This window comes from Oncorhynchus kisutch, linkage group LG5, assembly GCF_002021735.2.
Source record: "Oncorhynchus kisutch isolate 150728-3 linkage group LG5, Okis_V2, whole genome shotgun sequence".
In the NCBI taxonomy this organism is placed as follows: Eukaryota; Metazoa; Chordata; class Actinopteri; order Salmoniformes; family Salmonidae; genus Oncorhynchus; species Oncorhynchus kisutch.
In genome coordinates, this window is record NC_034178.2 from 12,175,477 (window position 1) to 12,194,510 (window position 19,034).

At 41.9% G+C, this 19,034-nt stretch overlaps 1 protein-coding gene across 5 annotated transcripts in view; it reads left to right on the forward strand.

Moving 5' to 3' along the window:
- Positions 1 to 1,389: 1,389 nt before the first annotated feature.
- Positions 1,390 to 19,034, forward strand: part of LOC109890433 (signal transducer and activator of transcription 1-alpha/beta) — a 59,313-nt gene continuing 41,668 nt past the window's right edge. For 2 of the 5 annotated variants that reach the window (XM_031824483.1, XM_031824484.1), the window contains exons 1-27: positions 1,395 to 1,538; positions 2,519 to 2,646; positions 2,878 to 3,022; positions 3,261 to 3,356; positions 3,519 to 3,605; positions 3,742 to 3,820; positions 3,920 to 4,011; positions 4,249 to 4,400; positions 4,523 to 4,681; positions 7,539 to 7,631; positions 7,737 to 7,796; positions 7,891 to 8,002; positions 8,447 to 8,488; positions 8,629 to 8,712; positions 8,829 to 8,927; positions 9,067 to 9,264; positions 12,669 to 12,760; positions 12,961 to 13,100; positions 13,609 to 13,797; positions 16,273 to 16,345; positions 16,476 to 16,584; positions 17,094 to 17,221; positions 17,443 to 17,587; positions 17,826 to 17,921; positions 18,084 to 18,170; positions 18,307 to 18,385; positions 18,485 to 18,576. In XM_031824483.1, coding sequence (XP_031680343.1) covers positions 2,519 to 2,646; positions 2,878 to 3,022; positions 3,261 to 3,356; positions 3,519 to 3,605; positions 3,742 to 3,820; positions 3,920 to 4,011; positions 4,249 to 4,400; positions 4,523 to 4,681; positions 7,539 to 7,631; positions 7,737 to 7,796; positions 7,891 to 8,002; positions 8,447 to 8,488; positions 8,629 to 8,712; positions 8,829 to 8,927; positions 9,067 to 9,264; positions 12,669 to 12,760; positions 12,961 to 13,100; positions 13,609 to 13,797; positions 16,273 to 16,345; positions 16,476 to 16,584; positions 17,094 to 17,221; positions 17,443 to 17,587; positions 17,826 to 17,921; positions 18,084 to 18,170; positions 18,307 to 18,385; positions 18,485 to 18,576 — 2,856 coding nt within the window. In that variant the 5' untranslated portion in view covers positions 1,395 to 1,538. Of the gene's footprint in view, positions 1,539 to 2,518; positions 2,647 to 2,877; positions 3,023 to 3,260; positions 3,357 to 3,518; positions 3,606 to 3,741; positions 3,821 to 3,919; positions 4,012 to 4,248; positions 4,401 to 4,522; positions 4,682 to 7,538; positions 7,632 to 7,736; positions 7,797 to 7,890; positions 8,003 to 8,446; positions 8,489 to 8,628; positions 8,713 to 8,828; positions 8,928 to 9,066; positions 9,265 to 12,668; positions 12,761 to 12,960; positions 13,101 to 13,608; positions 13,798 to 16,272; positions 16,346 to 16,475; positions 16,585 to 17,093; positions 17,222 to 17,442; positions 17,588 to 17,825; positions 17,922 to 18,083; positions 18,171 to 18,306; positions 18,386 to 18,484; positions 18,577 to 19,034 lie in introns of all 5 variants that reach the window. The other 3 variants (XM_031824485.1, XM_031824487.1, XM_031824486.1) reach the window with 3 other exon arrangements.

Below are 19,034 nucleotides of genomic sequence, written 5' to 3' on the forward strand. Positions count from 1 at the left end.
AACATTGTTTTTCGTTTTTCAATTTAGAAAAATTCATGTTAAATGTGTGAGATGAAAATGGACAAACTAAAGGGTGTGCAATATAAAAGTGTAGTCAGTGGACATTCTGAACCTTATTTGAGTTCAGTAGGTCATATTTTTTAATTTTACCTTTATTTAACTAGGCAAGTCAGTTAAGAACAAATTCTTATTTTCAATGACAGCCTAGGAACAGTGGGTTAACTGCCTGTTTAGGGGCAGAACGACAGATTTGTACCTTGTCAGCTCGGGGGTTTGAACTTGCAACCTTCCAGTTATTAGTCCAATGCTCCAACCACTAGGCTACCCTGCTGAGATTTTGAAATTCAAAAATCGAATCAAATGTATTTATATAGCCCTTCGTACATCAGCTTATATCTCAAAGTGTTGTACTGAAACCCAGCCTAAAACCCCAAACAGCAAGCAATGCAGGTGTAGAAGCACAGTGGCTAGGAAAAACTCCTTAGAAAGGCCAAAACCTAGGAAGAAACCTAGAGAGGAACCAGGCTATGAGGGGTGGCCAGTCCTCTTCTGGCTGTGTCGGGTGGAGATTATAACAGAACATGGCCAAGATGTTCAAATGTTCATAAATGACCAGCATGGTCAAATAATAATGTTTGTCAAAAGAGAGATCAGGGTCCAGAGTAACACCGAGGTCCTTCACAGTTTTATTTGAGACGACTGTACAACCATCAAGATTAATTGTCAGATTCAATAGAAGATCTCTTTGTTTCTTGGGACCTAGAACAAGCATCTCTGTTTTGTCCGAGATTAAAAGCAGAACGTTTTGAAGAAAAATGTAAATAAATAATTTAAACTAGTGCGAGATGTAAATCACCAAAAAAGTAATGTGTGCAATGTGTGTCTATGCAAGTGTGTCTATGCCATCGGGTTAGCTAGAACCAGTTTTGAAAGTTTTAGGAGTAATGGTTAAATAGCTATTGAAATGTGAAAACTTTGATTTGTCACTATGTTGATGGTCCCTAACTGCTGTTTGTGGATGTAAGGAAGGTTATAGACGAATATCCGTCGAGTATCCAACCTGAAACTGTTTTTACCTCGGTCTCCAAGTTTACTTTAATATGATGGTTAATATATCAATATTTGCGCATAAAGGCGTTTCCACCGACATTTATCGCATCATTAATTTTACTGACACAAAAGATCCCACCATGCGATCGAAAAAAATTATCTGTCGGGATTTATAAAATTGTCCCGAAAATTCCATCACAGCTGTCATTATAATTGTCATTATAATAGTTTAATACGCATGGATGCACTAGCTTAAAAATGGTGGCAAAACTGTTCAAGTGCTAGCCGGAAGGTGGAAACTCAGAAGTTGTAGTTAAACAGGTTTCCTAGTTCCGGCAAGTATGGCGATGCTGCATAACACCTGGGGAATTCCTGAGGAAATACTTATTTCCGCACTTCGAGAGTGTTGTGTTTGCGATTTGTGTAGCCTACTGACCATACATTTTAACAGAGAAGACTGTTCTCTGTGATTTATTCCCTCATCAAAGGTAAGGCAATCCATTTTTTTAAACAGTTGGTGTTACAGCCTTTATACCAACATCCCACAAATGGAGAAGGAAATTCACTTTAAACTTCATGCGTATTAATTACCCGACGCATGAAACAAGTAATGACCGCGCTATGGAAACATGAAATGCTTTTAACATTTTATAAATTCCGACAGACACTTTGTTTTTTTAGACATGGTGGGATCTTTTTTTGTGATTAAAATTAATTATGCGAGAAATCGTCTTTATGGGCTATTGGTATAGTTAATAACCATCATATCGAAGTACATTTGTTGTCACATCATATGTTGTGTGATCCTCCCACTACGACTCGGGAGAGCATACAGTTTATTTGGCAAAATAAATACATTAGGATGAGGGTCTGATTTTGTAAGGTGATACACTTGACGCTCCTTTCCAAAGAATATCGAGAGTCTTATTCTGGTGACATGATGATCGATGCCATGGCTGCTGTTTGACAAATAAAACAATATCGCTCTTATCCATAACAATCTCATAATGTTGGTTGCCTACCCGCACTGTATCTGCGAGCTGTTGGCTAGAACGCTTGGGCCAAGACCAGTGGGCACATTTGCTATGTAAAGCTAACGCGACAGGTTTTGTGACAAAACCATCAGTAGAGTTGAAAATGCGATGGAACCCCATTTAATTTGTATTTTTCATTCGGTACATGAGAATTTAACAGCAAAAGGGATTTTTGCGCCTTTTATCCGCAAACAGACAGTTTGGTGGAAACACATCCCCTGAGAGGAAATGCCCATATTGTTTTATGCAGATTATAAATTAAATGAAAATCTGTCACACGTGTTGAGATTGAGGTCATGGGGAAGGGAGGACAACAAGCTGATGCATGCCAGGCATATAAAGGTGAATTATTATTCATGTTGTAGTCAGGTTCCTGTTTCTATCATAGACATACTTTTTCGTAATAAGTTTACTGTTATTGCTCATTGTTCTTGATGGCCCAGTGTTGCCAGCTGAAACTACTGGAGTCTAAATACCAGGAGCAGGTCCACCAGCTCTATGATGACTCCTTCCCCATGGACATCAGACAGTACCTCAGCAAGTGGATTGAGAGCATCGACTGGTAAGCAAGCAGGGATGAAGACTGCAGGGAGGCTGCTGTTAGAATAGATCTTTGTATATCCATTTATTTGACTGTCATTCTCCTGTACTCTACCCTTTTCAATTATATCTGTATTTTATTGTATTTCATCTTGTTCATCCAATCTTAATTCCCCTGTGAATCCATATCTATGTAGAAATAATGTTGCTGTTCTGAGATTGATATACGGTATGTCAATGATCCAATCCATAGGGATAATGTGGCTGTTGACGAATCCCTGGCCACTGTCCGCTTCCACGATCTCTTAGCCCATCTTGATGACCAACACAGCCGCTTCGCCCTGGAAAACAACTTCCTGCTACAACACAACATCCGCAAGATCAAGAGAAACCTCCAGGTGTAGTACTATCTCAGTTACATCTTTTCAGGACAGACCTTACTGCCAGTGGCCTTCCATACTTTATTGCTTGTATGTTACAGGAATGATTAATTAAAAGTTGTACATTATGGTGCTAATTTCCCCTTTTAACTCCTGAAATAGATTGATTTTGAATGAGTTGTTGATGTGGAATTTATGACCCCAAAGTCAGTAAATGTTTTTTGAGTTTGTAGTAAAAAAGTTCCCACTTTTCCAGGACTGCTTTCAGGAGGACCCCGTTCACTTGGCCATGATCATCTCCAGAACCCTGAAGGAGGAGCGGAGGATTCTGGCTGCTGCCAAAAGCATAGAGGTGCTCTGCATGAACTTGTATTGACATACATTGTAATTAATAAAATCACCACACGTCTTTCTCTATCTGTGCTGTCAGATATTGTAGATGATACATATCTGTATATTGGAGTGTTTACATGCTTTAACTGTGCAGTTAAATGAACAGTATTTTCCTCTTCAGACCGACAGAGAGAGCACACAGACCAGCATGGTTCTGGAGAAGCAAAAGCTGGACAACAAAGTCAAAGACATGAAAAACAAGGTTCAGGTGAGTTATCATTTCCATCATATACTAGATGTTGATTGTTTCCTGGTGGAACAGTTCCATCAGTGATTCGCAGTACATGTTCATGCATGTCAGGTTTGCCATCTACCTGATCCAACGTGTTTATCTCACTTGCTAGGAAGCGGATCAGAATATAAAGTCTCTGGAATACCTTCAAGACGAGCATGACTTTAAGGAATATACTCCTAAGAACAGAGGTGAGGTGTTTTATTCTCAATCTGTAATAGATCATTTATTTACAGGTCTGTGTTTCAGGTTTAGTCAGTAAGTGAATGTTTTTCCTTCTCCCACTTTAGAACATGAAATGAACGGGCTGACACCCAAACAGCTGGAACACGAGAAGCTGCAGATTGTAGAGATGTGTTTCAAGCTGAAGTTCAAGAGAGTGGTAAGAGGGGTCATGATGAGGTTACATTTTACCATGACGTGCTGTGATTTAAAAAATGCAATGACAAAAAGCATGAATAATCATGCATCAAGCACCGCTAAGAATACCATGTATCATAGTCTGTCTGAATGACTAAGAGTGTATTACCTAGTTATAACCAGCATGCTCATATTGAAGAGTAGATGACCGTTTTAGAGTAAATAATAACTATACGTATGTTGTTGTCTGCCTCCACAGGAAGTGGTTGGCCAGTTGGCGGAGGTGCTCAACATGGCCGAGGAGGTCCAATCAGACTTGATCTCAGAGGAGCTGCCTGAGTGGAAGAAGAGGCAGCAGAGCTCCTGTATTGGAGGACCACCCAACGCATGTCTGGACCAACTGCAGAACTGGTGAGGAGACTAGTTCATTCTTTTGGGCATCTCTTGTCTGATCAAGGCAAAAATATGAATTTAGGAACCCAACAAAATAAAGTATTGTTCTTATTCTGCTTCATCTTCTTCTTCCCCTGTAGGTTCACAGCGGTGGCAGAAAGCCTGCAGCAGGTGAGGCAGCAGCTGAAGGAGCTCCAGGAACTAGAGCAGAAGTACACATACGACAACGACCCAATCAAACAGCAGAAAGGCTTCCTGGAGGGGCGGGCCTTGGCACTGTTCCGGAACCTCCTAGAACAGTGAGTGACACCACACTTGTATTCCAAAGTTAAACAGCCACTCTGTTTTTTGCTGCCGTTTTTGATAATTTAAATTAAGTAGATACTGTAACTCCCTGGTCTTAGTATTTTGTGTTTTCTTTCTTATTTTGGTTAGGCCGGGGTGTGACATGGGTTTATTATGTGGTGTGTTTTGTCTTGGGGTTTTTGTAGGTATTGGGATTGTGGTATAGTGGGGTTATCTAGAATAGTCTATGGCTGTCTGGAGTGGTTCTCAATCAGAGGCAGATGTTTATCGTTGTCTCTGATTGGGAACCATATTTAGGCAGCCATATTCTTTGAGTGTTTCGTGGGTGATTGTTCCTGTCTCAGTGTTTGTTTGCACCAGATAAGGCTGTTTAGGTTTTGTATGGTTCGTGTTTATCTTTTATTAAAAGATATATTGAAATAACCACGCTGCATTTTGGTCCGATCCCTGCTACACCTCCTCTTCAGAGGAAGAGGAGAAAGAAAACCGTAACAGATACATTAGAGATTTTCTTTGGTTTTACAATTTTTACATTGTAGTATAATAGTGAACACATCAAAATATGGAATCATAGTAACCAAAAAATATATTTATATTTTCAAAACATATTTTATATTTGAGATTCTTCAAAGTAGTCCCCCTTTGCCTTGATGACAGCTTTGCACACACATGGCATTCTCTCAACTAGCTTCATAAGGAATGCTTTTCCAACAGTCTTGAAGGAGTTCCCACATATGCTGAACTCTTGTTGGCTGCTTTTCCTTCACTCTGCAGTCCAACTCATCGCAAACCATCTCAATTCGGTTGAGGTCAGGTGATTATGGAGGCCAGGTCATCTGAGGCAGCACTCCATCACTCTCCTTCTTGGACAAATAGCACTTACACAGCCTGGGGGTGTGTTTCAAATCAAAACAAATTTTATTTGTCATATGCACCGAATACAACAGGTTACAGTGAAACACCTTACAGTGAAATGCTTACTTACAAGCCCTTAACCAACAATGCAGTTTTAAGAAAAATACGTGTAAAGTAAAAAATGTATGTAAAAATTCAGAAAAAAGTAACAATTTAAGAGCAGCAGTAAAATAACAATACCGAGGCTATATACAGGGGGTACCGGTACAGAGTCAATGTGCGTTGGCACCGGTTAGTTGTGGGTAGATTTATAAGGTCTATGCATAAATAAACAGAATAGCAGCAGTGTCAAAGGGGGGGGGGGGGGTCATTAAATAGTCCCAAATAGTCTGGGTCATTGTCCTGTTGAAAAACAAATGATAATCCCTCTAAGAACAAACCAGATGGGATGGCAGATAGCGCTGCAGAATCCTGTGGTAGCCATGCTGGGTAAGTGTCCCTTGAATTCGAAATAAATCACCGACAGTGTCACCAGCAAAGCACCATCACACCTCCTCCTCCATGCTTCACTGTGGGAACAACACATGCGGAGATCATACTTTCACCTACTCTGTGTCTCATAAAAACACATCAGTTGGATCCAAAAATTGCACATTTGGACTCATCAGACCAAAGGACAGATGTCACCTGTCTAATGTCCATTGCTCGTCTTGCAAGTCTCTTCTTATTATTGGTGTCCTTTAGTAATGGTTTCTTTGCAGCAATTTGACCATGAAGGCCTGATTCATGCAGTCTCATCTGAAGTTGATGTTGCGATGTCTGTTTTTTGAACTCTGTAAAGCATTTATTTTGGCTGCAATCTGAGGTGAAGTTAACTCTAATGAACTTATCCTCTGCAGCAGAGGTAACTCTGGGTCTTCCTTTCCTGTGGCGGTCCTCATGAGAGCCAGTTTCATCATACCGCTTGATGGTTTTTGCGACTGCGTTTGAAGAAACTTTCAAAGGTCTTGAAATGTTCCGTATTGGCTGTTAAAGTAATGATGGTGTCATGCCCTGACCTGAGTATTCTTTGTTTTCTTTATATATTTTGGTTAGGTCAGGGTGTGATGAGGGTGGTATGTGTGTTTTTGTCTCATCTAGGGTTTTGTATGTCTAGGTGTGTGTGTCTAGTCTTGGCATATTGTAGGTCTATGGTGGTCTGGATTGGTTCCCAATCAGAGGCAGCTGTTTATCGTTGTCTCTGATTGGGGAACCTAATTAGGTTGCCATTTTCCAGTTTGGGTTTGTTGGTTATTGTCTATGTGATGTTGCATCTTTGCACTCAGTTTTGATAGTGGTCACGTTCGTCTCTTGTTTGTTTGTTTGTTTGTTTCGTGTACTTCGTGTTTTTTCCTCTTTCATTAAAAAGATGTATTCACATCACGCTGTGCTTTGGTCTCCTCACTACGATGATTGTGACAGATGGACTTTCATTTCTCTTTGCTTATTTGATCTGTTTTTGCCATAATATGGACTTGGTCTTTTACCAAATAGGGCTATCTTCTGTATACACAACTGATTGGCTCAAACGCATCAAGAAGGAAAGAAATTTCACAAATTAACTTAAGAAGGCACACCTGTTAATTTAAATGCATTCCAGGTGACTACCTCATGAAGCTGGTTGAGAGAATGCCAAGTGTGTGCAAAGCTGTCATCTAGGCAAAGGGTGGCTACTTTGAAGCATCTTAAATATAAAATATATTTATATGTTTAACACTTTTTTGGTTACCACATGATTCTATATGTGTTTTTTTCATAGTTATGTCTTAAGTATTTTTCTACAATGTAGACAATAGTAAAAATAAAGAAAACCCTTGAATGAGTAGGTGTGTCCAAACTTTTGACTGGTACTGTATATATTATGTATAAGCTGGAGGTAGAAACCAAAGTGTTGTTTCTATGCCTCTATGTAGTATATCACCTCAAAATTCCTTGTGTCTCTGTGGTGTGTCTTAGTTCCTTGGTGGTAGAGAGACAGCCCTGTATGCCCACATATCCACAGAGACCTCTGGTGCTGCAGACAAAGATGCTGTTCACTGTCAAGCTCAGGTAAGCACAAACACAACAGCACCTCCCGTCTGTAGTTCTTCCCATCTGTAGTTCCTATGGATCCTTACAGTCCTGGGTGAGTTTTAATTTGTATTTCCTCTCTAGATTTCTTGTGAAGCTCCCGGAATTCAACTATCAACTCAAAGTGAAAGCTTTGTTTGACAAGTAAGTAAAGGAGTGTGGTGTTATTTTGTCCTGCTCTTGAATTTGATGTGAATACATAACTAAAGGGGGAATGCACGTTTTCTTTTCTCTCCAGGGACGTTACAGAAAAGAAAGGGTTTCGTAAGTTCAACATATTGGGCACCAACACAAAAGTTATGAATATGGAGGAGTCAAATGGAAGCTTGGCTGCAGAGTTTCGCTCCTTGGTAAGCTAGCACCATTTCAAATGGCATACAGGGCCCTACGTCTGAATGACTTGTCCCATTTGTCCATTTGGACCTGCACTGTCATCACTCTTTATAGCAGGGTTCCCCAACTGACGGTCATTTTATTTGGAGGTCAAGTGGCGGTCAAGGTGTCTTATTTATTGTTTACTGTAAAAACACCAGCAAATCGGCTCCAAGTGATTTTAATTTTGGAAATCTGTTCCAAAGTATTCCCACGTATATTAAATAAATATATGTGACCGTATACAAATGTAAGCAAGGTTTGATATGATTGTGTTATCGTAAAATTGTTTGTAGTCTACAAATTATTTGTAATTATGTTCCGGCACCCTGACCAGCCTCTCAAGAAAATATCGGCCTGCAGCTGAATCTACAGTAGTTGATGATCCCTGCTTTACAGTTTATTCTTTGATCTCAACACAGAGACTGCAAGAGCAGAGAGTGACTGGAAGAGGAAAGAAAGAGGTAACAGACCTAAGAGAGCTGGTTTCTGATTGGTCTTAATGGGCTATAATGACCATGTAATCTGTACAGTATTTGTGAATTTCATGGTGAGTATTAAATACATTCTGGTGCTGATTATGTTTCTGACCATGTTATTCCAGGTGCCTCTCATTGTGACAGAGGAGCTGCACTGCATCTGCTTTGAGTCGGAACTCCGCCAGTCAGGTCTGGAAATCAAACTAGAGGTAAGTGATCTGAAATATAGAGATTCAGGCCTACACTCCCATTTTTATGAGGTCCAACAGCGCTCTGGCCTTATTTAATTTGCCTTTGATTTAGTCTGGCCTCTGGTCCTTTTTAGACCATCTCCCTGCCCATCGTGGTCATCTCCAACTGCAACCAGCTGCCCAGTGGCTGGGCCTCCATCCTGTGGTACAACATGCTGACCAGCGAGCCCCAGGTAGTCTTCTCTCAAGGTTCCTTCCTCCTGGGAGTTTTTCCTTGCCTTGAAGGTGTTTTGCTGGCTTACTGTCAAACACTTTATGACATTTGATTTAAAAATGAGTTTTTAAATAAATATGATTGATTTGTTGGAACAGGACCTGGAGTTCTTCCTGAACCCTCCGGCAGTGTCCTGGGGTCAGCTATCTGAGGTGCTGAGCTGGCAGTTCTCCTCTGTCACCAAGAGGGGGCTCAATGATGAGCAGCTAGGCATGCTGGCTGACAAACTACTGGGCCAGAAAGCACAGAGGAATCCTGAGGGCCTTATCTCCTGGACCATGTTCGGTGCTGTCAAGGTAGGTTAGGATTACAGTACACAGAATATTTGGTCCCAATTTAAACAAAGTACAACTGATAAAGGATTGATATACTGTAGCATAAACACAACATAAATGATCTAAGTGTATATCATACTCTTTTTAAATGGTGTAGAAAAGGTGATGTAACAATTCCTAACGTAGGGGGACTTGCCAAATGTTTATAAGCCATTTATAGAATATGACATGCACATATAGATGATTTGTGAAGCATTTACAGTGCATTTGGAAAGTATTTATGCGTTACAAGACAAGACACATAAATCACCCACGTCACACCCTGGCCTGACCAAAATAATAAAGAAAACACAGAATCCTAATGCCAGGGCGTGACAGGGTCTTCCTTTCCTGTGGCGGTCCTCATGAGAGCCAGTTTCATCATAACGCTTGATGGTTTTGCGACGGCACTTGAAGAAACTTTCAAAGTTCTTAATGTTCCATATTGACTGACCTTCATGTCTTAAAGTAATGATGGACTGCCATTTCTCTTTGCTTATTTAAGCTGTTCTTGCCATAATATAGACTTGGTCTTTTACCAAATAGGGCTATCTTCTGTTGGAAGGTGAACCATGTCACAACAAAACTGATAGGTTCAAACGCATGAACATCTGCTCCAGAGACTGGGGTGAAGGTTCACCTTCCAACAGGACAACGATCCTAAGCACACAGCCAAGACAACGCAGGAGTGGCTTCAGGTCAAGTCTCTGTGTTTTAACCAAGAAGACTCTAGTCTGTAATCACTGCCAAAGGTGCTTCAACAAAGTTCTGACTTTCTAAACTTGAAAATATGAAATATCCTTATTCATGTCACTGAGTGGGCTTGACAATCTGGACCCTCTATTTCTGAAACTATCTGCCACCATTGTCGCAACCCCTATTACCAGCCTGTTCAACCTCTCTTTCATATCGTCTGAGATCCCCAAGGATTGGAAAGCTGCCGCAGTCATCCCCCTCTTCAAAGGGGGAGACACCCTGGACCCAAACTGTTACAGACCTATATCCATCCTGCCCTGCCTATCTAAGGTCTTCGAAAGCCAAGTCAACAAACAGGTCACTGACCATCTCGAATCCCACCGTACCTTCTCCGCTGTGCAATCTGGTTTCCGAGCCGGTCACGGGTGCACCTCAGCCACACTCAAGGTACTAAACGATATCATAACCGCCATCGATAAAAGACAGTACTGTGCAGCCGTCTTCATCGACCTTGCCAAGGCTTTCGACTCTGTCAATCACCATATTCTTATCGGCAGACTCAGTAGCCTCGGTTTTTCGGATGACTGCCTTGCCTGGTTCACCAATTACTTTGCAGACAGAGTTCAGTGTGTCAAATCGGAGGGCATGCTGTCCGGTCCTCTGGCAGTCTCTATGGGGGTGCCACAGGGTTCAATTCTCGGGCCGACTCTTTTCTCTGTGTATATCAATGATGTTGCTCTTGCTGCGGGCGATTCCCTGATCCACCTCTACGCAGACGACACCATTCTATATACTTTCGGCCCGTCTTTGGACACTGTGCTATCTAACCTCCAAACAAGCTTCAATGCCATACAACACTCCTTCCGTGGCCTCCAACTGCTCTTAAACGCTAGTAAAACCAAATGCATGCTTTTCAACCGGTCGCTGCCTGCACCCGCATGCCCGACTAGCATCACCACCCTGGATGGTTCCGACCTAGAATATGTGGACGTCTATAAGTACCTAGGTGTCTGGCTAGACTGCAAACTCTCCTTCCAGACTCATATCAAACATCTCCAATCGAAAATCAAATCAAGAGTCGGCTTTCTATTCCGCAACAAAGCCTCCTTCACTCACGCCGCCAAGCTTACCCTAGTAAAACTGACTATCCTACCGATCCTCGACTTCGGCGATGTCATCTACAAAATGGCTTCCAACACTCTACTCAGCAAACTGGATGCAGTCTATCACAGTGCCATCCGTTTTGTCACTAAAGCACCTTATACCACCCACCACTGCGACTTGTATGCTCTAGTCGGCTGGCCCTCGCTACATATTCGTCGCCAGACCCACTGGCTCCAGGTCATCTACAAGTCCATGCTAGGTAAAGCTCCGCCTTATCTCAGCTCACTGGTCACGATGGCAACACCCACGATGATCATCCCTAAAGCCAACACCTCATTTGGCCGCCTTTCGTTCCAGTACTCTGCTGCCTGTGACTGGAACGAATTGCAAAAATCGCTGAAGTTGGAGACTTATCTCCCTCACCAACTTCAAACATCAGCTATCTGAGCAGCTAACCGATCGCTGCAGCTGTACATAGTCTATTGGTAAATAGCCCACCCTTTTTCACCTACCTCATCCCCATACTGTTTTTATTTATTTACTTTTCTGCTCTTTTGCACACCAAAATCTACCTGTACATGACCATCTGATCATTCATCACTCCAGTGTTAATCTGCAAAATTGTAATTATTTGCCTACCTCCTCATGCCTTTTGCACACATTGTATATAGACTCCCCCTTTGTTTTCTACTGTGTTATTGACTTGTTAATTGTTTACTCCATGTGTAACTCTTTGTTGTCTGCTCACACTGCTATGCTTTATCTTGGCCAGGTCGCAGTTGCAAATGAGAACTTGTTCTCAACTAGCCTACCTGGTTAAATAAAGGTGAAATAAAAAAATAAAAAAAGTGAGAGAGAGGGGAATGTAGAACATTTACATTCTGTCAGAATACATTACTGTTAGACATCAGGGATCCTATGGGAAGGAGAAGGGCCACAGTCGGGTACAAGTCAACAGGACAGCCGTGAGTTGGGGAGGAGTGAGGAATTTGTGCCGTGGTCAGGACAGATATCACTAATGTTTTGTCTAGTTTAAGAGATGTATTGGCTGTCCAGATGTGTCAGGAGGAGGCTCAGTATACGAGGAAGGTTTAAATACCAGTGCTTGTGTAAATATATGTATTGGTCTGTTCAGCTGTCTGACTCAGTGGGTGAATAAACTTGGTTTGAGCTTTACTAATCGGCCATGAGATTTTACTCTTTATTTAGATCGTAACAGTACTAAGTAAAGGGTCTCAATACTTATGTAAATGTGATATTTCAGTTTTTTTCTTTTAGATAAATTAGCAAAAATGTCTGCAAACCTGTTTTTGCTTTGTCATTATAGGGTATTGTGTGTCGATTGATGAGGGAAAAAACTATTGAATCAATTTTAGAATAAGGCTGTAGTGTAACAATGTGGAATAGTCAAGGGGTCTAAATACTTTCCGAATGCACTGTATGTAGTGCTTATGAAGACTATATATTCTATATAAAGCCTTTTAGAAGTTGTACTTTGTTTAAAATATTTACAGTTCACAAAGATATATATATATATATGTGTATGAGGAGGACATAGAGTAAGTGCTCCCTTGTGTCAACTACAGAGCCTCAGTGAGAAGAGGTTTCCCTTCTGTCTGTGGATCGAAGACATCCTGGACCTCATCAAGAGACATCTGCTGTCCCTGTGGAATGATGGGTGAGTTATTCTTTACTCTTTTTGGGATTGACAATTACAAAAGCAAATAACTAGTGCTCTTTTAGGGATGACATATTAGCTGAATGGCTACATCTGGCACATTGAAAGCCATGATGAACAATGTGCATTGTCCCTGCCTACTAAAACAAATACAGTAATGTAAGTAGTAAAGAAATGTTGCTTGTTCCCTCCCACTACAGTTGCATCCTGGGCTTTGTGAGTAAGGAGAGGGCAAAGGCCATGCTGACTGGGAAGTGTCCAGGCACGTTCCTTCTGCGCTTCAGTGAGAGTAGCAGAGACGGAGCCATCACATTCACTTGGGTGGAACACGACCTATACGGTGAGTAGCACACATGCGCATTTACAACTAAAGGTGCTATATTTGAATCTGTGTGTTTTTGAAACATTTTATTCCACCTTTATTTTAGCAGGGTGGATTCCACCAAAAATACATTCATAAAAAAACAAGCACCTTTCTAAACAAAGAGTTCCTCAACCAACAACCTGAATTGCCCAAAGGGCACCAATGCATCCAACTGTAGATTATTTTCAAGATGGTTCCATAAATGAGGTGTGAATCAACTAAAAGCTGTTTTATCCTAAATCTGTAGTGACAGAAGGAATTAACCATCCCTGTGACGGAGTATGGTATCTCATATTCTATATGTTAGTAACAATGTTAGGTAAATGCAGTTTTTTTTTGTTGCAAAAGGGCTTTATAAATTAACAGAATGCAATGTTTTGACCAAATGCGATGTCAAAGAGGGTCAGCCTACTTTCTGATAGAGAATGCAAAGATGAATGCAAAACCTGTCGCCAGTGATATACCTGTCACCCATGTTTCACAGATAAGCCTGTATTCCATGCAGTGGAGCCCTACACCAAGAAGGAGCTGTCTGGCGTCGCTCTGCCTGACATCATCCGAACCTACAAGGTGATGGTAGCTGAGAACATCCCAGAGAACCCACTCAGTTTCCTCTACCCAGACATCCCCAAAGACAAGTCCTTCGGGAAGTACTACACCAGGGCCTCTGAGGGTAAGCAGCCAGCGACCCTCTTTTGTTTCAAATCCTATATTATTTACAAGGTCTCGTGAGAAGGTCACCTGTGACTGAGGTAAAAAAAATGTATGGAATAAATAGGATTTAACCGTTATTTCCTTTTTTTCCGTTATTTTGTTCCTGATGCTTTCCTAAATCTCTCGGATGCATTTCAGACACCTCAAACCATATTTTGTTTAGATTTATTTTTGGCCATGTATGAATGTTTTATTCAATGCGTTTCTATGGGCTAATAGCAGTAAGGCCAAATTCAGTCTTTCATCAAATAATTTGTATGTATTTTTTGGCACTACCTACAGGGTTCCTAAAACTCAATCAAATAGCTTAATGGTCCATCTTATGACCATAATAAAACAATTCCATATGTTAGCTTTGTAGATATCGCCTTACACTCCTAGGGGTTCAGCTTGTGGGCGTCATAGAGCAAAACAGCTGACCCGTTCGTGTGAGTCTCAGCTTTCCATAATGGTGTCACTCCGCTGTAGAGCTGCCTGATTCCACCGCAGATGGGGTAAACCGACATCGGCGGATGTTGTGTATTGAGACGCAGTTCATGCAAAAACAAAAGTCTCTAGGTTGAACAGACAGATTAGTTTTCCACGGGGGCACAGACATCGACTCTAGGCATATATCAAATATAAGTGTTTACAAAATAATAATAAGACATGATAGATTTCACATTATACAATGCTCCAAAAAATAAAGGGAACACTTAAACAACACAATGTAACTCCAAGGAATCACAACACTGATTGACAATACATTTCACATGCTGTTGTGCAAATGGAATAGACAACAGGTGGAAATTATAGGCAATTAGCAAGACACCCCCAATAAAGGAGTGGTTCTGCAGGTGGTGACCACAGACCACTTCTCAGTTCCTATGCTTCCTGGCTGATGTTTTGGTCACTGTTGAATGCTGGCGGTGCTTTCACTCTAGTGGTAGCATGAGACTGAGTCTACAACCCACACAAGTGGCTCAGGTAGTGCTGCTCATCCAGGATGGCACATCAATGCGAGCTGTGGCAAGAAGGTTTGCTGTGTCTGTCAGCGTAGCGCCTCCATGCTCTGGACACTATCAGGAGACAGGCCAGTACATCAGGAGACGTGGAGGAGGCCGAAGGAGGGCAACAACCCAGCAGCAGGACCGCTACCTCCGCCTTTGTGCCATGAGGAGCAGGAGGAGCACTGACAGAGCCCTGCAAAATGACCTCCAGCAGGCCACAAATGTACATGTGTCTGCTCAAACGGTCAGAAACAGACTCCATGAGGATGGTATCAGGGCCCGTCGTCCACAGGTGGGGGTTGTGCTTACAGCCCAACACTGTGCAGGACGTTTGGCATTTGCCAGAGAACACCAAGATTAACAAATTCGCCACTGGCGCCCTGTGCTCTTCACAGATGAAAGCAGGTTCACACTGAGCACATGTGACAGGCGTGACAGTCTGGAGACGCCGTGGAGAACGTTCTGCTGCCTGCAACATCCTCCAGCATGACCGGTTTGGCGGTGGGACAGTCATGGTGTGGGGTGGCATTTCTTTGGGGGGCCGCACAGCCCTCCATGTGCTCGCCAGAGGTCGCCTAACTGCCATTAGGTACCGAGATGAGATCCTCAGACCCCTTGTGAGACCATATGCTGGTGCGGTTGGCCCTGGGTTCCTCCTAATGCAAGACAATGCTAGACCTCATGTGGCTGGAGTGTGTCAGCAGTTCCTGCAAGAGGAAGGCATTGATGCTATGGACTGGCTCGCCCGTTCCCCAGACCTGAATCCAATTGAGCACATCTGGGACATCATGTCTCGCTCCATCCACCAACGTGGCGTTGCACCACAGACTGTCCAGGAGTTGGCGGATGCTTTAGTCCAGGTCTGGGAGGAGATCCCTCAGGAGACCATCTGCCACCTCATCAGGAGCATGCCCAGGCGTTGTAGGAGGTCATACAGGCACGTGGGGGGCACACACACTACTGAGCCTCATTTTGACTTGTTTTAAGGACATTACATCAAAGTTGGATCTGCCTGTAGTGTGGTTTTCCACTTTAATTTTGAGTGTGACTACAAATCCAGACCTCCATGGGTTGATAAATTTGATTTCCATTGATGATTTTGTTGTCAGCACATTCAGCTATGTAAAGAAAAAAGTATTTAATACGAATATTTCATTCATTCAGATCTAGGATGTGTTATTTTAGTGTTCCCTTTATTTTTTGAGCAGTGTAGAATTATAGGAATAAAAAATCTGATGTTGGTCAGAAAATAGAAGTGATAAGCTTAGGCATTCTATTTCTGTTTAAAATCCCCTCAATGACCATGGTGTCTGGTAAACCTTTGGGGATGTTTATTATGAACAACACTAGGGATGCACAATATATTAGTGAGCATTTACTTTGAGAGGTTTTGTTCATAATAAACATCCCCAATCGTCCATCTGGTCCACCATTTTGTTTTTCAGCATCAGAGCCCATGGATGTGGAGAGTCCCACCGGCACAGGATACTTAGTGACCGATATCATATCAGTGTCAGCGTAAGTTTAGAGTAGGCTACCCTTCCTGTTACTTAATCTGTAACAGGAAGACATTTTATTTGCAATGTTCTGGTTTGGGTATAATCCATAATCTGACTTAATTGCCCCTTATTTTTGCAATGTGTTTTAGTGACCCATCTAGACAGCAAGACAAGATGATGTTCATGTTGCCAGAAGAGCCCAGTGGACCAGTGCTCCATTGTCGGAGTGGAAGTCCTAAGAATATTGATACTGCTGTGGTAAGTTACATAATGTATTTAACTAGGCAAGTCCGTTAACAACCAATTCTTATTTTATAATAATGGCCTACCGGGGAACAGTGGGTTAACTGCCTTGTCAGCTCCGGGATTCGATCCAGTGATCCAGGTGAGTGCAGGTTGTGGTATATTGTATATCTTAAATGAATGCCTACATTCAGATATAGATCTCTCTGTTCAATATCACTTCACCTTCTGTTCAATATCACTTCACGCATCCCTGGGGGGGGGGGGGGTTGAATGTAAGCATTCAATGCAGATTTTTGAATGTAAGCATTTAAATCTGTCACATTGGATGGAAACCTAGTTACTGTTTGGAAATGGGGCAGAACCATTGTGTTGAGATTGAGGTCATGGGGAAGGGAGGACAACAAGCTGATGCATGCCAGGCATATAAATGTGAATTATTATTCATGTTGTAGTCAGGTTCCTGTTTCTATCATAGACATACTTTTTCGTAATAAGTTTACTGTTATTGCTCATTGTTCTAGATGGCCCAGTGGTGCCAGCTGAAACTACTGGAGTCTAAATACCAGGAGCAGGTCCACCAGCTCTATGATGACTCCTTCCCCATGGACATCAGACAGTACCTCAGCAAGTGGATTGAGAGCATTGACTGGTAAGCAAGCAGGGATGAAGGCTGCTGTTAAAATGGATATACAAAGATCTATTCTATTTGACTGGTATTCTCCTGTACTCTACCCTTTTCAATTATATCTGTATTTTATTGTATTTCATCTGGTTCATCCAATCTTAATTTCCCTGTGAATCCATATCTATGTAGAGATAATGTTGCTGTTCTGAGATTTATATACGGTATGTCAATGATTCAATCCATAGGGATAATGTGGCTGTTGACGAATCCCTGGCCACTGTCCGCTTCCACGATCTCCTAGCCCATCTTGATGACCAACACAGCCGCTTCGCCCTGGAAAACAACTTCCTGCTACAACACAACATCCGCAAGATCAAGAGAAACCTCCAGGTGTAGTACTATCTCAGTTACATCTTTTCAGGACAGACCTTACTGCCAGTGGCCTTCCATACTTTATTGCTTGTATGTTACAGGAATGATTAATTAAAAGTTGTACATTATGGTGCTAATTTCCCCTTTTAACTCCTGAAATAGATTGATTTTGAATGAGTTGTTGATGTGGAATTTATGACCCCAATGTCAGTAAATGTTTTTTGAGTTTGTAGTAAAAAAGTACCCACTTTTCCAGGACTGCTTTCAGGAGGACCCCGTTCACTTGGCCATGATCATCTCCAGAAACCTGAAGGAGGAGCGGAGGATTCTGGCTGCTGCCAAAAGCATAGAGGTGCTCTGCATGAACTTGTATTGACATACATTGTAATTAATAAAATCACCACACGTCTTTCTCTATCCGTGCTGTCAGATATTGTAGATGATACATATCTGTATATTGGAGTGTTTACATGCTTTAACTGTGCAGTTAAATGAACAGTATTTTCCTCTTCAGACCGACAGAGAGAACACACAGACCAGCATGGTTCTGGAGAAGCAAAAGCTGGACAACAAAGTCAAAGACATGAAAAACAAGGTTCAGGTGAGTTATCATTTCCATCATATACTAGATGTTGATTGTTTCCTTGTGGAACAGTTCTATCAGTGATTTGCAGTACATATTCATGCATGTCAGGTTTGCCATCTATCTGATCCAACGTGTTTATCTCACTTGCTAGGAAGCGGATCAGAATATAAAGTCTCTGGAATACCTTCAAGACGAGCATGACTTTAAGAAAAAAACTCTTAAGAACAGAGGTGAGGTGTTTAATTCTTAATCTGTAATAGATCGTTTATTTACAGGTCTGTGTTTCAGGTTTAGTCAGTAAGTGAATGTTTTTCCTTCTCCCACTTTAGAACATGAAATGAACGGGCTGACACCCAAACAGCTGGAACACGAGAAGCTGCAGATTGTAGAGATGTGTTTCAAGCTGAAGTTCAAGAGAGTGGTAAGAGGGGTCATGATGGGTCACGATTAGAGGTCGACCGATTAATCGGCAAGGCCAATTAATTAGGGCCGATTTCAAGTTTTCATAACAATTGGCCTTTTGGGTGCCGATTATGGCCGATTACATTGCAATCCACGAGGAGATTGCGTGGCAGGCTGACCACCTGTTTCGCGAGTGCAGCATCAAAAGGACCTTGTGGCTACAAGGAGCCAAGGTAAGTTGCTAGCTAGCATTAGTTTATGAGAAGTTTATCAATCTTCACATAAACCATGTGTAGTTAACTAGTGATTATGATATTACTAGGTTAACTAGCTTGTCCTGCGTTGCATATAATCAAAGCCGTGCCTATTAATTTATCTTCGAATCACAGCCTACTTCAACTTTGCCAAACGGGTGATTTAACAAAAGCACATCTGTGAGAAATGCACAATCGTTGCACAAATATACCTAACCATAAA